General features: G+C 36.3%; 2 protein-coding genes across 2 annotated transcripts; one reads left to right on the top strand and one right to left on the bottom strand.

Annotated features, from left to right (window-relative positions):
- Window positions 1-44: 44 nt before the first annotated feature.
- Window positions 45-4,765, top strand: LOC148169692 (galectin-4-like). The gene is made up of 6 exons (XM_088042962.1): window positions 45-229; window positions 479-567; window positions 1,671-1,959; window positions 2,007-2,129; window positions 3,580-3,745; window positions 4,371-4,765. The coding sequence occupies exons 1-6, from the start codon at window positions 119-121 to the stop codon at window positions 4,661-4,663; spliced, it is 1,071 nt and encodes a 356-aa protein (XP_087899088.1). The 5' UTR covers window positions 45-118; the 3' UTR covers window positions 4,664-4,765.
- Window positions 4,766-6,023: 1,258 nt separating this feature from the next.
- Window positions 6,024-7,196, bottom strand: LOC148169691 (uncharacterized). The gene has a single exon (XM_088042961.1). The coding sequence runs from the start codon at window positions 7,163-7,165 to the stop codon at window positions 6,053-6,055; it is 1,113 nt and encodes a 370-aa protein (XP_087899087.1). The 5' UTR covers window positions 7,166-7,196; the 3' UTR covers window positions 6,024-6,052.
- Between the last annotated feature and the right edge of the window lie 9,325 nt (window positions 7,197-16,521).

The raw sequence follows: 16,521 nt of genomic DNA, 5'->3' as shown, positions 1-16,521 counted from the left end.
CTTAGTAATTAGTACTCTTACTCATCTCCGACTACACCCATGATACTATTGAGCTGTATTTATTTATAACTATTACCTTCAGTTGGAAAATCGCGTTCGCCGCGTGCGGCATGAAAATATGTCTGAAACCGAAAAACAAGTGTTTTGTTGCTGTTTTACAAAAACCAGGAAATCTGCGGAGGCCAACGCGGCAACGATAACACAAAACTGTGAATCGGCTCCTGTGGCGGTAATTTTGATTTTAGAAACTTTCATTGTAGCATGACCACCCTGGCGATCGATGCCGACGAGACCCAGGTAGAAAGTGGCAAAGTGTGTCAGCTCTTGTTCATTTTTTTAGGTAGAGGACGCACTTGCTGCTTTAAGTTGACATGTGGAGCTTATCCATCGCAGCGCATTTATTCTGTGATATTTGCTTAGTGATTTTGCTGTTTACATAATGCAGATAGAAAATGACATTCTTTATTGTGTTCAACAGAGAGTGCCTTTCTCGGCTGACCTTCCCAAAGATTTAAATGTTGGAAAAGCGATCTGTGTCACGGGAATCGTTTTACCGAAATGCTCAAGGTTTGTGGTTGAAAATAAATTTATTTCGCCTAGCATTATTTTAATTCCTTGCGTAGCCTTGGATGATGTCAACAAATAATTGCATTAGCCAAATATTGTTTGTAAACATTTCATTATGACTGGCAAGCGGTCACGTGGAATGGGCGCTGTTCATGACTAAGCCACAAAAAAAACGTGCATTTTTATTGGTTTGCGCCGACGGGGGCCCCGCATTTCAGCCAATCAATGACTCGCTTTTGATAATTAAAAACTAATTAATAAGATATCCCATTGTGAAGGGAATAATAGCGATAACAGCCGTGTCAATATCATCGCTAATTTTTTGTTTGCGAAATGCCGATGGTAATTCTTACATAACGACGGACTGAAATAATTTCGCTTGTTTTGCTTTGCATATTTCCGCTTTAATTTCGACTTGTATTTATTTTGAATAGAATTTCATTTACGTGAGCCTTTTGTGGGCGGCTCAACGGTAATAATAGACTGTTTTTTATGGAATTAAATTTGTGGAGAACCAAAACTTGCCTAATTCCATTAACCCGCGCTCAAATATGTATTTAGTGCTTATCAGTTATCTCACACCGTGTAAACGAAGGCTGGTTTCATGAGTGGAGCAGGTGCGAAGTGTTGAATCTGATTTATAATCTAAAAATTGGGATTTAATTGGATTCGGTGTCGCCGTTTTTATTTATGAAGGATCCGGCTCCACGGACCATAAAACCAGCGCTTCTCAACTTTTTCACATCAAACAAATTTCTCTTGTCTTTTGTCGTGCTGAGCACTTCTCTTTTTGCTAAAGCCGCGTCCACACCCATGCCACCTATATTTCACGTCGAAGTAATCCCTGCTGCATCTCTGTCCGGCCCTGTCATCCCACGGCCCATTGACATAACGTGACAAATGGCCGTTGATGGATGTCGACTGGGACATTGCAGGCTGTTTCCTTTACAATTAATTACTTGGAACTGATTTATGGAGTCTTGTGCTGGCGGTGATCGGCGTTTTTCCGCTATTGTTCAAAGCTTTAAAAACTAAAAGGAAAAAGCGCCGTAATAAAAACAGCCTGGGCGTCTAATCTAATGACGTATCGTTTCCTTGTGCAGATTTGCGGTGAACTTAACATGCGGAAGAAGTCCAACTGCGGACGTGGCTTTCCATCTGAATCCGCGAATGCTCCAAAGATACATAGTGAGAAATAGTAGGATAAATGGGCAATGGGGAAATGAAGAAAAAACGTCGACAGTGAGGTTTCCGTTTGGCCGAAGTCACGGCAAGTTCGTCTTGAGTCTGCTAATAGGCGATGGCGAGTTTTTAGCTGAAGTTGATGGACTCCATGTCTGTAGTTACAGCTTTCGAGTCCCTTGGACGAAAATTACGGGACTTGAAGTGCAGGTAACGCTGAGTCCGACATTGTTTTAATTCTGACGATTTATATTCAGGGCGACGTGGACGTCTTGGGCGTTGAATACAAGCAACTGGAGAAATATCCCGAGCGTCCTCCTGAGGCGAATCTCGTCGAGGGACCCCAAAAAAACATTGACAGTGTCCTCAAAACTGGCATGGTAATGAGCTATCCTTGTAAACAGTCAATTCGTTTTATTAAGGACGTAAAAAGTTGACTTTATTATCCTCGTCTGATTTCGGGCGGTGGTGATTTCCGGTCTCAATTCTTGGCTATTCTTGCTACATTTTGCTGTATTTATCTAACTCCCCACATGTAGTCGGCACTAATTGCCAATTGCATCCCTCACCGGCGATCAATACAACAAAAACACGCCGGACGGAAGGAGTAGTGTACATAGAGGGAGTTTTTATTTGATTGTAATGACTTCGTGCTTATTTTGTTATACTAACTCCGAACACAAATAGTCTGCTAATGCAAAGAAGTCATTTACGCCGTAATTCGAGTACATGACGCCAAATTTACTACTCCATAAATTGCGCTTGTCAAATGGAAGCACGATTACAGTTACACCTATAAAAAGTCGGATTTGCATGCATTATAGACGGACTTTGAGAAATTACCACACTAATTAGAGCGATGTATTAGTGGCGGATTCAATGGCCCGAAAAACGAGTTTCAAACTTCCAGACTTTTGTTATTAAATCCACAGTTTCATTCCAATAAATAGAAAATAATTCATTTAGGAAGCGCAATATGGGAACAACGTCTCTCTCTTTAAACGTGTCTAGTATACGGGGTGAACCAAAATAAAATACAAAGTTGAAAGGGGGTTCATTAATAGTTCTCAATGAGTTTGAAGTGGTGATCAAGAATGATCGAAAAAAAATTCAGAAGTCTCGGTGCGAATTTGTGGGGTGAGGCAATAAAAATTACCGAAAAGTTGGAAACGTTGATTAAATAAGTTTAACAATAGACGTGGTGGAGTAACAAGCGTTTTACAGAACCGAATTATTCAAATTTGGATTATTCTGACGTGGATTTTTTTTAAATTCTTTGCCGGTGGGTTTATTAGTGTTCACTCTGTATAAAAAAAAGTAAAAGAAAACATTCCGTGTAATATGAAATTTACTTTTGCCGTATAATCGGGGATTTTTATACGGCAGTAAACCTCAAAATTCGTTTAATATGAAAAGGAAATTAAAATTTGCTCTGTGAATACCTGTGTATTCATTAAACGAAAATGTCTGTTATAAGAGCTTTAATAAGATACAAATCAGAATTAGACTTTGTTGTTTCTACATTTTGTGCTTTGCAGTTTTAATTGTATGTAAGTATCAAATTCCGTCGCTTCCTAAGCCCGCCTCACTTGACACAATAATAATTAATGCTAATTACGTTAAACGAGTTTGGGGCGGTTTCCACCCTTGTTCGTAATTTTCGTACTTACCTGAATACGTTTATCCGGTGACAACCCCGTTGTACCTGAAAGTTTTAATTAGTTCTCATGCCAGGAGATGATTTCTCAATATTTATCTACGAACGTCCATAAAAAACAATCAAGACAATTAAATTCGCCATGATTTTTCAGGTGTTTTTATGTTTTTCAGGAAACTCCGGTTACGTTTTTATTGCCTTCGGGCTTTCGACGAGACTGCCAATTAGAAATTTACGGCAGGGTAAAAATTTTACCTCATTCGTTTTACGTTAATCTGCAGCAGGGGTCACAGCGATGGCCGCATGCGAATATCCCGCTGCATTTGAATCCACGATTTGGTAAGTACACATCATTTAAATTATTGATATGGAGGGTATTAGTTGGTAGATATATGGTCGGAATTGCGTACAACCAAATGCAACGAATTTATTATAAACGAGCAATATTCCGAATTGGTCGGATTACTACCTTGGTCGAAAACAAACTAATAGCGCGGACTTTTTACATTGAAGTGCATCGATTAAATTTGTTATATTTCTACGTTCGTCAGCGACCAGGGAATACGCCCCCTGGAAAAAAAAGAGCGAGCACTGGTTCTGTTCATCCGATTCGGTCGGGCACTAATTAGACGACCAACCCATCAGTGTAGTGTGTTGCGATGCATTATTAATTGATTTAATTTGGTACAAAGCCCTAACAACTCGCGATGTAACAGCGTTATAACGTGATTTATTTAATTGGATAAAGGGAACAACAGGACCCTGCTAATTTGCTTAATTTTTCATAGTTACATCTTCGCGAATTCGTCGAAAGAGTCGGGTTTAGACAACACAAATTAAATTAAATGAGGGTTTTCCATATGCGGTTCTTTCCCTGTCCTCGCGTAGATATTATTCCATCAATTTACTTTGATGGCGTCCTATCCGGAATCTATGGAGTCTCACCTGTTTCCTTACATTCCAGGTATGGGTTCCGAGCCGTTGTTTGTGAGGAACGCTTGGATTGACAACGGTTGGGGTCAAGAAGAGCGCTCTCCTGGATTCCAATTTCAACCGGGTTCACCTTTCACTATGGCAATCCGACGAGGGGACGATCATTTTTCTGTTTGGATAGACGGCAAACTAGCCGGAGAATTCAAATTTAGGGGCGACGTTGATAATATTGATACCGTCCATATTGAAGGCGATGTAGTTATTTTTGATGTCACTATGAAAGAAAATAGCGATAAGCTCGGGCTTATGGCTGCCGCCAGCTGAACTAGTCACACCAGAGATGCTGTTCCATGTTTTATTTTTAATTTATTATTGCGTCAAGCGACGAGTTGACTCATGAATAAAGAATTGCGTTTTTTTATTTTACTGGTCTTGCGTGTGAAGCCTTTCTTCGCATTGTCCTCTCCATTCTCCCTCTGGACCCCGTGATTAATTTCCAATTTACAATAATGCATAATTACTCGAAGCCTGGAAATAATACGTTCCATTAACTTCAAGAACGAGCAAGCAAATGAGCAATTTGCCGTCGAATAATCGAAATTGGTCTACCCTCTCAGAAAACGCGTTGTTATCAGCATAACAATAGGTCCTCTATACTGTTCGATATACAATTAACCGGCTAAGTAAATTAGACGTCGTTACTTGGCGTCTCAAGAGGGTGTTTTTTCCCAAATACGGCTCCAATGAAATTATTTACCGATTAAAATCTCACTCGAACCATCCATCCATCATCGGTTTAATGATAGCTCGACAAAGAAATTAAATTTCTGCGGGTTATGTATTGGCACTTCATCATATCACGGGTTCAATACATGGAGTAATTAAAGTACCTACACTCCACTTTAATTGGAACACAGAGAACGAAGGCGGTTTCACCTGAATTGAAAAAAAACGACAATGTGGACCGGCTCAAGCACTCCTTTTGTTAATTGGAAATTCTGGCCCAACCACCAAAAATAGACACCAAAAGCCAATAAATACCATGATAGAAGAGTTAAATAAATGTACAAAAAATAATGTTTTTGTCAGTTAATTAAAATTTTAATTAAACGTTGAACAAAGCCCGAACTAAAATTTTCGTTAATAATTCGGATTTCATCAATCCTTGATAGGGCATTTGTCATTATTACATATTTTAATTAAACTCAGTTTTATCCACAAACTACTGTTTAATTAAGGCTTCCAGAACGTTCGATGTTAGCTAAAAAGACCATTTTGACTGTTGCTGCACTGTACAATCCAAAGAAATCGCTCTTGTTTTCTGATGTATGTCAGCCACAACAGAATACCGCTGTGTGCTTACTAAATTGACTGATGTAAAGAGGAAATTGCACGTAAACTTCAATGTGTTGTTGCATGATCAAGGGAACAACAGTTCGAGCCAGCGAGCAAAATCTTGCTAAAAATGTCGTCTACGATAAAATTTGATACAATGAAGAGGTCCTGTTTGTGCTAAAAATGAATTTATATTTCGTTATCTCAGTGTGGCTGTTGATAACAAAGGTCAGAGATATCGAGGCGTAAAGTTTGATAAGCACTTTTTTTGCTTACGAGTGAGTGTCGCAATCACAATAAAAAATATAGAAAAGAATTATTTATTACTCTATAATTTAAATCGATTAGGCAACACAACGTACAATTAACACAACACTCTTATTTAAACTGTAAAAGAACGATAAAATATGTCGTGATGGTGCCCAAAACACTCAGCAACGTCTTCCTGTTAATATCAAAGAACCCAGCGGCTGTGACCACGGCAACATTTCTTTCAGCTTCCCGAACCAACTTCAGAACTTCATTTCTTTGGATAGACTCATCAGGAAACTGCTGTTCTAACTTATAAGCCGCAAGCACTGCGTTTCTGTATTCTGAACTCACCTGACTGCCACAAATCGCCATGGAGATGGTGCTAAATAGAGCTAAAGCCGTATGTAATGTGCCAACAACAATCTTTGATTCTAGATAGAATTCATCTATCACTGGTTCTGTTACGACTAAATTTAAACAGGTTAACATTTCTGTTACGCTCAATGTGGTGAATCCCAGAAGCAACCATCCAAAAATTGCGTTGAATTCTGAGACGGTCTCGGATAAGATACAGAATAGTCGTGATATGTCTTTGAAAAATTGTAGTTGGGCCTCTTTGAGTTTTTGTTGTTGCAGGGTTGTAAGTTTTCGGTATCTCATTTTAATGGCGATGACGAGGTTCAAGATGACAACCACACAATAACCGCAGGGCCAATAACAGACATTGTGAAAAGTACAGGTGTGGACAACTACCCAAAACCCCAATTTCTTGCTCCAAACGTAGAAAACATAGCATAATACAGTCATCAAAAAAATAATGTTCGCGACTAACAATGCAAAACCACTGCCTACAACATTGCAAAATTTTCGACCTCGCGTGTTAAATCTTCTGTCGATTTCTTGAAGGTTATTGTGCAGTTGCAACCAATGTTGACTATTCCAACCGTTCAGAAGAATCATTACCGTTACAGCTACCAGAACAACATTGTTGATGGCGTCGACAATTTTTTGAGACTTAACGTAGACTGTTTCAAATGCGTGCTGCCTGCGGATCAAACCGTATAAATTGCCCGCAACTATCACAATTGCAAGGAGTGTTCCAGATATTTTCCGCGTCAACGTTTTTTCGATTGTACAAGTTTCGAAATTGTAAGAAGGTGTCACCCCGAGAACTGTGGTAATTTTGTAAATAGGTGCCATAAAGCGGATGTCGAGGCGAGAGAGTCTTAGCGTGTTCATTTTCTCGGCTAAACTAATACGGTAATGTCAGTGAGACAACGAGTGGGTTTAATAAACATGCAACAATTCGTTTAGTCTATTTACTTTTAGAGTTTTTTTCCATTTCATGATTACAATAATTTTTTCTCGTATTTAGAAGCCAGTTATTTTGAACTGAAGTATGATAATGCAGTACGTCGCATTAGTTGCTAGCACACTAAGAAGTGTGTTCTTGTTGAGATCGAAGAAATCAGCGGCTGTTATTACTGGTACGTTTCCTTGCAACTGTTTGATTAATTCGAGTAGTTCTTTTCTTTCAGGTGCATCTTCTTTAAATTGTTGTTGCAAGTTATGGCATAGAGAGATTGCTTTTCGGTTCTCTGAAGTAATATCGCTACAAAAAAAGATCATGGGAGTTGTGCTAATCCATATAAAGCATGTGAGCATGTTATATGTTAAGATTTCTGTACTTCCATCGTAAGATATCCATGTGTTTAAAGAATCAAGAGATTGAGTCCAAAGTGTCCCTATGATACAGAACAAGATCCAACCAAAAATTTCATTGAATGCGTCTATCATGTCGGTCAAAAATTGGAACAGTGAAGCAATTTCTCGTATTTTGGTAATAGTGAATTTCCATTTGTGATAATTCAACAGGGAATTTACAGTTCTATACCTCAACCGTAAAGACAAAACAATGTTGATGGTAATAGCGACCGAAATTGCATAATAAACCCAGCAAACGTTAGTAAAAAAGTAGCTTCCCACTATAATGTCGTAACCCACTTTTTTTCCCCAAATCATGACAATATAGCTAAATACTCCAAAGAATAAAAAAATATACCAACAAAAAAAAATAAATCCATTTTGTAAAACATTGCTCGTTTTTTTGTCAGTGGTGCCCAAGATCTTATCGACTTTTTGGAAGTTGTTGAAGAGAATAAAAACGTGCTCTTGGTTAAGACAGAACGAGTTAAGTACACTAAACATTGTTATTATAAGAACAAACAAATTTGTGAGCCCATCGGTCAACAATTGGGGAACAGAATATCCAGAGTGAAACAACACAAATCTTTCAAAAGTTAAATATCCATTTCCGAAAATTATAAGAATTACAATGAGAACTCCGTACATTTTTTGAAAAAGATTGGGCTGAAGGACGAATTTGTGAAAATTGTAAGACGTTGATACTCCAAGGACTTTTGTAATTTGGTATATTGGGACTAGGAAACGAATGTCCTCTCTGGACATTGTTAACATGTTCATTTTCGGAGTGGAACTGACTTTTCTTATTGATTAGGCGGCGTAGTAATGATATTAAAATGATATGGACAATAAACGTTAAGTAATTAAATTATTGTTACCTATGATTCGATACTGAGAATTTTAGAACTTTTATCATTACAGTGTAATTATTAAAAAGTTGTTGCTCAAAACGATTACTATTGCAAAAAGAATTCCATAAATTCTCTGCATCAATTTTTTTTACAATGGCACAAGTTTCGAAGATGCTAGTTAGTTTGCAAATAAGTCTCACAAAGCGAATGTCGAGTCTTAGCGCGTTCATTTTCACGGCTATACTAATATGTTAAGGGCAATGAGACAACGAGTGGTTTTAATAAACATGCAACAATTCATTTAGTTTATTTAGTCGAAGAGTTTATTTCCATTAAATGATTACAACTTTTTCTCTTAATCAGAAGCACTTATTTTAAACTGTAGTATGATAATACAGTCGCTAGCACACTAAGAAGCGTGTTCTTGTTGAGATTAAAAAAATCAGCGGCTGTTATAACTGGTACGTTTCCTTGCAACTGTTTGATCAATTCTAGTACTTCTTTTCTTTCAGACCCGTCTTCTTTAAACTGTTGCTGCAAGTTATAGCATAGAGAAATTGCTTTTCGGTTTTCTGAAGTAATATCGCTACACAAAAAGATTATGAAACTTGTGCTTATCCAGGAAATAAGTGTGAACACGTAATATGTTAATGTCAAGAACGTTTCTGCACTTTCATCGTATGATATCCATATCCATGTGTTTAAACAATCAAGAGATTGGGCCCAGAGTGTCCCTATCATACAGAACAAGATCCAACCAAAAATTTCATTGAATGCGTCGACCATGTCGGACAAAAGTTGGAACAATGAAGAAATTTGTCGTATTTTGGTAACAGTGAATTTCCATTTGTTATAGTTTAATAAGGAATTTACAGCTCGATATCTCAAACGTAAAGAGAGAATAATGCTGATGGTTATAGCGATCGAAATTGCATAATAAACCCAGCAAACGTTGGTAAAAAAATTACTTCCTACTATTATGTAGTACCCGACTTTTTCTGCCCAAATTATGCGAATATATATAAACAATGCAAAAAATGAAAAAATGTACCAACAAAAGAAAATAAATCCATTTTGCAAAACGTTGCTCGATCTTTTGTTCGTGTTTTCCAAGATTTTATCGACTTTCTGAAAGTTGTTGTAGAGAATGAAAACGTGCTCTTGGTTAAAACAGAAAGAGTTGAGCACACTTAACACTGTTATAATAAGAATAAACAAAATTTTAAGCCACTCGGTCAATAATGTCGGTACAGAATATCCAGAGCGAAACAGTACAAACCTTTTAACAGTTAAAAATGCATTGCCAAAAATTATTAGAATTATGATGAGAACTCCATAGATTTTTTGAAAAAGATTGGGCTGAAGGACGAATTTGTGAAAATTGTAAGACGTTGATACTCCAAGGACTTTTGTAATTTGGTATATTGGGACTAGGAAACGAATGTCCTCTCTGGACAATGTTAACATGTTCATTTTCGGAGTGGAACTAACTTTTCTTATTGATTAGGCGGCGTAGTAATGATATTAAAATGATATTGACAATAAAAATGTTTTCTGTTAATTAAATTATTGCTAGCTAAATGACTCGATAATGAAAATTTTAGAACACCTATCATATTTCAATGTAATTAAAAATTTCTTTGCAATGGAACAAATCTCAAAATTGTGAGAAGGTGTCAGTGAGTTTGTAAATAGGTACCACACAGCGGAGTCTTATTAGCGTGTTCATTTCCACGACTGGACTAATATAGTAATGTCAATAATGAGGCAAAGGTGGGTTTAATAAAGCATGCAACAATTCATTTAGTTTATTTACTTTATTGACGCTATAATTAACAAGAACTTATTTTGAATTGTAACAAGATAATGCAGTACGTAGCATTCGTCGCTAGAAAACTATGAAGCGTGCTCTTGTTGAGATGAAGAAAATCAGCGGCTGTTACAATTGGTACATTGGCCTGCAACTGTCTGATCAACTCGAGCACTTCTTTTCTTTCTGGTGCATTTTCTCTGAATTGTTGTTGTAGGTTATAGCATAAAGAAATTGCTTTTTTGTTTTCTGATGGAATGTCGTGGCAAAACAAAATTATTCCAGTCGTGCTCAGCCAGGTAAAAAGTGTAAGCAGATCATATGATAACATTATGAGCATTTCTACTTGTGATGACGATGAAGTTATCCATGTGTTTAATAAATCAAGAGATTGGAGGAATAGTGTCCCTACAATGCAGAGCAAGATCCAACCAAAAATTGCGTTGAATGCTTCGACCATATCAGATAAAAACTGAAACAGCGAAGCAATTTGTCGTATTTTGTTAAGCGTGAATTTGTCTTTGTCGCCGTTTAATAATGAATTGACACTTCGATACCTCAGTCTTAAAGCTAAAAGGATGTTGATGATTATAGCTACCAAAATAGCATTGTAAATGGAGCAAATGTCGTCAAAAATGTAGATTCTCAGCATTCGTTCGTATCCCACTTTTTCGCCCCAGACAAAAACCATATAAACAAATAATGCAAAAAACGAAAGCATGTACCAACAAAAGAAAATAAAACCATTTTGCAAAACATTGTTAGTTTTTTTCCAAGTAGTACCCAAGATCTTGTCGACTTTCTGGAAGTTTTGGTAGAGTATAAAAGAATGGTCTTGGTTAATATGAAACGAGTTCAGCACACTACACACTGTTAATATGAGACCAAACAGATTATTAAGCGAGTCGATCAAAAGTTTGGTTACGGAAAATTCAGCGCCATACAGCACGAATCTTTCAACAGCTAAATACACATTTCCGACAATCATAACAAGTACGATAAGAACACCGTAGACTTTTTGGGTAACATTTGGTCGAAGAACGAGTTTGTGGAAATCGTACGATGTTGACAATCCAAGGACCTTCGTAATTTTGAAAATTGGTACCAAGAAACGAATGTCTTTTCGGGACAATGTTAACATGTTCATTTTCGGTGTGGAACTAACTTTCCTTATTGATCAAGCGGCGCAGGAATATTAAAATGATATTGACAATAAATGTGTTTTGTTAAATATATGATTGCTACCTAAATGACTCGTTAATGAAAATTTTAGAACTTCTATTATCACAATGTAATTTTTTTTACAACGACACAAATTTTAAAATTGTAAGAAGGTGTTAGTGATTTTTAAATAGGTGCCACAAGGCGAGAGTTCTCGCGTGTTCATTTCCAGAATGGATTAATATGGTAATGACAATGAGGCAAGAGAGAGTTCAATAAAGCATGCAATAATTCATTGAGCTTATATGTGTATTTTATTTATGCAGTTGTTAACAAGAACTCATTTTGAACTGTAGTAAGATAATGCAGTACGTACTATTCGTCGCTAGAAAACTAAGAAGCGTGCTTCTGTTGAGATGAAGAAAATCAGCGGCTGTTACAATTGGTACATTGGCCTGCAACTGTCTGATTAACTCGAGAACTTTTTTTCTTTCCGACGAGTCTTCTTTAAATTGTTGTTGCAAGTTATAACATAAAGAAATTGCCCTTTTGTTTTCTGATGGGATGTCGTGACAAAAAAAAATGATTCCAGTCGTGCTCAACCAGGTAAAAAGTGTAAGCAGATCATATGATAACATTATGAGCATTTCTACATGGGATGACGACGACATTATCCATGTGTTTAATAAATCAAGAGATTGGGCAAATAGTGTCCCTACAATACATAGCAAGATCCAACCAAAAATAGCATTGAATGCTTCGACCATGTCAGACAATAACTGAAATAGCGAAGCAATTTGTCGTATTTTGTTAAGAGTAAATTTCTCTTTGTCGCTGTTTAATAATGAATTGACACTTCGATACCTCAGTCTCAAAGCTAGAAGGATGTTGATGATTATAGCTACCAAAATAGCATTGTAAACGAAGCAAATGTCGTCAAAAATGTAGATTCTTAGCATTCGTTCGTAGCCGACTTTTTCGCCCCAGGCAAAAACCATATAAACAAATAATGCAAAGAACGAAAGCGTGTACCAACAGAAGAAAATAACACCATTTTGTAAAACATTGTTACTTTTTTTGCCAGTAGTGTTTAAGATCTTGTCGATTTTCTGGAAATTTTGAAAGAGTTTAAAAGAATGATCTTGGTTAAGATAAATCGAGTTCAGCACACTACACACTGTTAATATAAGACCAAACAGATTATTAAGCCAGTCGATCAAAAGTTGGATTATAGAAAATTCAGCGCCATACAGCATGAATCTCTCAACAGCTAAATACACATTTCCGAAAATCATCACAAGTACGACAAGAATACCATAGACTTTTTGGGTCACATTTGGTCTAAGAACGAATTTGTGAAAGTCGTACGATGTTGACACTCCAAGTATGTTCGTGATTTTGAAAATTGGGACCAAGAAACGAATGTCTTCTCTAGACAATGTCAACAGGCTCATTGTCGATCAAAAACTACCGCTTAGTTAGGCAACGTAACTAAACTATCAATTTATTAATATTAGGAGTGGGTTTAATAAAGGAACCAACAATTTATTTAGTTTATTTACTTCGCGTTTTCCCCATTTACATGATTGCCTGTCGTTCAAGGACCCTTTTATAACTGCAGTATAATAATACAGTACGTTGCATTTGTCGCTAGCACACTAAGAAGAGTACTCTTGGTGAGATTGAAGAAATCCGCGGCTGTAACCACTGGTACGTTTGTTTGCAACTGTCTGATCAACTCAAACACCTCTTTTCTTTCAGGAGCATCTTCCTCAAAATGTTGTTGCAAGTTATAACATAGAGAAATTGCTTTTCTGTTCTCTGATGCAATGTCGCTACATAAAAAGATGATTGCAGTGGTGCTTAGCCAGGAAAATGTTACAAGCAGATTGTATGATAGCATTACGATTAATTCTACACCTAGATGTAATAACCAGGTGTTTAAACAATCAAGAGATAGGGCGGAAAGTGTCCCTATAATAGAGAACAAGATCCAACCAAAAATAACATTGAATGCTTCGATAATATCTGATAAAAGTTGAAACAGAGAAGCGATTTGTCGGATTTTGGTAACAGTGAATTTCTCTTTGTTATATTCTAGCAAAGAATTTACAGTTCGATACCTCAGTATTAAAGCTAGAAGGATGTTGATGATTATGGCTACAGAAATGGCATAGTAAATCCAGCAAATGTGGAAAAAAATGTAGATTCGCACAATAATTTCATAACCCACTGTTTCGATCCACACGAATACAAGATAAGCAAATAATGCAAGGAATAAAATGATGTACCAACAAAAGAAAATAAATCCGTTTTGAAAAACTTTGCTCGTTTTTTTGTATGCTTTTTCCAAAATCTTGTCCATTTTTTGGAAGTTGTTGAAGAGAACAAAAGCGTGCTCTTGGTTGAGGCAGTAAGAGTTGAGAACAGTAAACACTGTTATTATAAGAATAAAGAAATTGTTGAAAACTTCGGACACAAGTTGGGGTACCTTGTAGTGAGAACCGTACAGCACAAATCTGTCAATTGCCAAATACACATTTCCGAAAATTAAAACAATTACGATTAGAATGCTGTAGATTTTTTGGGCCACGTTTGGTCGAAGAACGAATTTGTGGAAATTGTAAGATGTTGACACACCAATTACTTTCGTAATTTTGAAAATTGGCACCAAGAAACGAATGTCTTCTCTGGACAATGTTACCATGTCCATTTTTTAGATAGAACTAACTCTAGTATTGATTTGATTATATTATCTCCATACAGTTATTACATGAAACCGATGATATTACCACTTAATTAAATGAATCGCTTGTTTATGTTAGCATGAGAATAATGAAATGGGACCTTCAATGGTTCAAGGGTCCGATTTCATGTTGACTTGCGCCATTGCAAACCCCAATCAAACTGATGCTACCTTAGCAACTGCGTTAACGCAATTTTACGCACTGACTTGAAATTGGGCCCCAAAATGTCAATAATATTGGCAGAACAATTTCTTCTTATCAGATGTATTAATTTCCATTTTAATATTCAACACAAACTGCTATACAATAATAGTCGCATTCGTTGCTAACAAACCGAAAAGAGGATTCTTGCCACGGTAAAAGAAATCAGCAGCTAAGACCATTGAACTATTTCCTTGCAACTGTTTGATTAATTTAAACATTTCTTTTTGTTTAGCGGACTTTTCTGTAAACTTCTGTAGAATATTCAGAGTGAAACAGCATAAATCTGTCAACAGTTAAATATCTATTGCTTAAAATTATAAGAATTACGATGAGAACCAAAGATTTTTTAAAAAGATTTGGGCGAAGGACGAATTTATGAAAATTGTAAGACATTTATACTCCAAGGACCTTCGTAATTTGGTATATTGGGACCAGAAAACAAATGTGTTCTCTGGACAATGTGAACATGTTCATTTTCGGAGTGGAACTAACTTTTTTTATTGATTATGCGGCTCAATGGTATTAAAATGGTATTGAGAATAATAAATTTTATATGTTCTGTTAATTAAATTATTGCTACCTAAATGATTCGATAATGAGAATTTTAGAATTTTTAAGGTTATAATGTCGTTAAAAATTTCTTTACTATGGCACAAGTTTCAAAATTCTAAGAAGGTGTCAGTCCATTTGTAAATAGGTGCCACACAGTGTCGAGGCGCATGTGCACTTCTACGACTGGACTAATTATGGTAATGTCAGTGAGGCAAGGATGGGTTGAATAAAGCATGCAACAATTCATTTAGTTTATTTACTTCATTTACGCGATTCTTAACAAGAACTCATTTTGAACTGTAGCAATATAATGCAGTACGTAGCATTCGTCGCTAATAAACTAAGAAGCGTTGTTGAGATGAAGAAAATCAGCGGCTGTTACTATAGGTACGTTTGCCTGCAACTGTCTTATCAACTCGAGCACTTATTTTTTTTCCGGTGCGTCTTCTTTAAATTGTCGTTGCAAGTTATAACATAAAGAAATTGTCTTTTTGTTTTCTGATGGAATGTCGTGACAAACAAAAATGATTCCAGTCGTGCTCAGCCAGGTAAAAAGTGTAAGGAGATCATATGATAACATTATGATCGTTTCTACATGTGATGACGATGACATTATCCATGTGTTCAATAAATCAATAGATTGGGCGAAAAATGACCCTACAATAGACAGCAAGATCCATCCAAAAATTGCATTGAATGCTTCTACTATATCAGACAAAAACTGAAACAGCGAAGCAATTTGTCGTATTTTGTTAAGAGTGATTTTTTTTTTGTCGCTGTTTAATAATGAATTGACACTTTGATATCTCAATCGCACAGCTAAAAGGATGTTAATAGTTATAGTTACCAAAATAGCATTGTAAACGAAACAAATGTCGTCAAAAATGTAGATTCTCAGCATTCGTTCGTAGCCCACTTTTTCGCCCCAGATAAAAACCATATAAACAAATAATGCAAAGAACGAAATCATGTACCAACAAAAGAAGATAAAACCATTTTGCAAAACATTTTTAGTTTTTTTCCAAGTGGTGCCCAAGATCTTGTCGACTTTCTGGAAGTTTTGAAAGAGTATAAAAGAATGATCTTGGTTAAGATGAAACGAGTTCAGCACACTACACACTGTTAATATAAGACCACACAAATTGTTAAGCCACTCGAACAAAAGTTGTGGTACTGAAAATTCAGCGCCATACAGCACGAATCTCTCAACAGCTAAATACACATTTCCGAAAATCATAACAAGTACGACAAGAATAGCGTAGACTTTTTGGGTTATACAGGATGTTCAAAAAATAGCGGACCAACTGATAAGAACGTCAAACTCTAAGACGCTGTGAATTGGAAATGCTGTTTAAAATTTTTATTTGAAGCTTTGTAAGGGAGCAAAATAACTTTAAATATTGCGAAAAACGGCAACAGTGTTCAATTCTTTCGGTAATTATTAGGAGTATAATTTTGAGACCAGAGCAACACTTTAGTAGTTACAATTATTAATAAATCATGTAATTGGTTACTATGGTTTGCAATTAAATTTGATAACACCTGACCAGTAAAAGTCACAAAGTA

The sequence above is a fragment of the Gnatocerus cornutus genome, chromosome 8 (assembly GCF_029298725.1).
Source record: "Gnatocerus cornutus isolate USDA-ARS CGAHR chromosome 8, icGnaCorn1.1, whole genome shotgun sequence".
NCBI classification, from domain to species: domain Eukaryota; kingdom Metazoa; phylum Arthropoda; class Insecta; order Coleoptera; family Tenebrionidae; genus Gnatocerus; species Gnatocerus cornutus.
Note: the sequence above shows the minus strand (reverse complement) of the source record. Positions and strands in the feature narration are given on the sequence as shown.

Coding starts and splice junctions, on each gene's coding strand:
- LOC148169692 (XM_088042962.1), top strand. CDS start 119: ATGTCTGAAACCGAAAAACAAGTGTTTTGTTGCTGTTTTACAAAAACC. Junction 568..1,670: donor GTTTTACCGAAATGCTCAAG/GTTTGTGGTTGA, acceptor TTCCTTGTGCAG/ATTTGCGGTGAACTTAACAT. Junction 3,746..4,370: donor GCATTTGAATCCACGATTTG/GTAAGTACACAT, acceptor CTTACATTCCAG/GTATGGGTTCCGAGCCGTTG.
- LOC148169691 (XM_088042961.1), bottom strand. CDS start 7,165: ATGAACACGCTAAGACTCTCTCGCCTCGACATCCGCTTTATGGCACCT.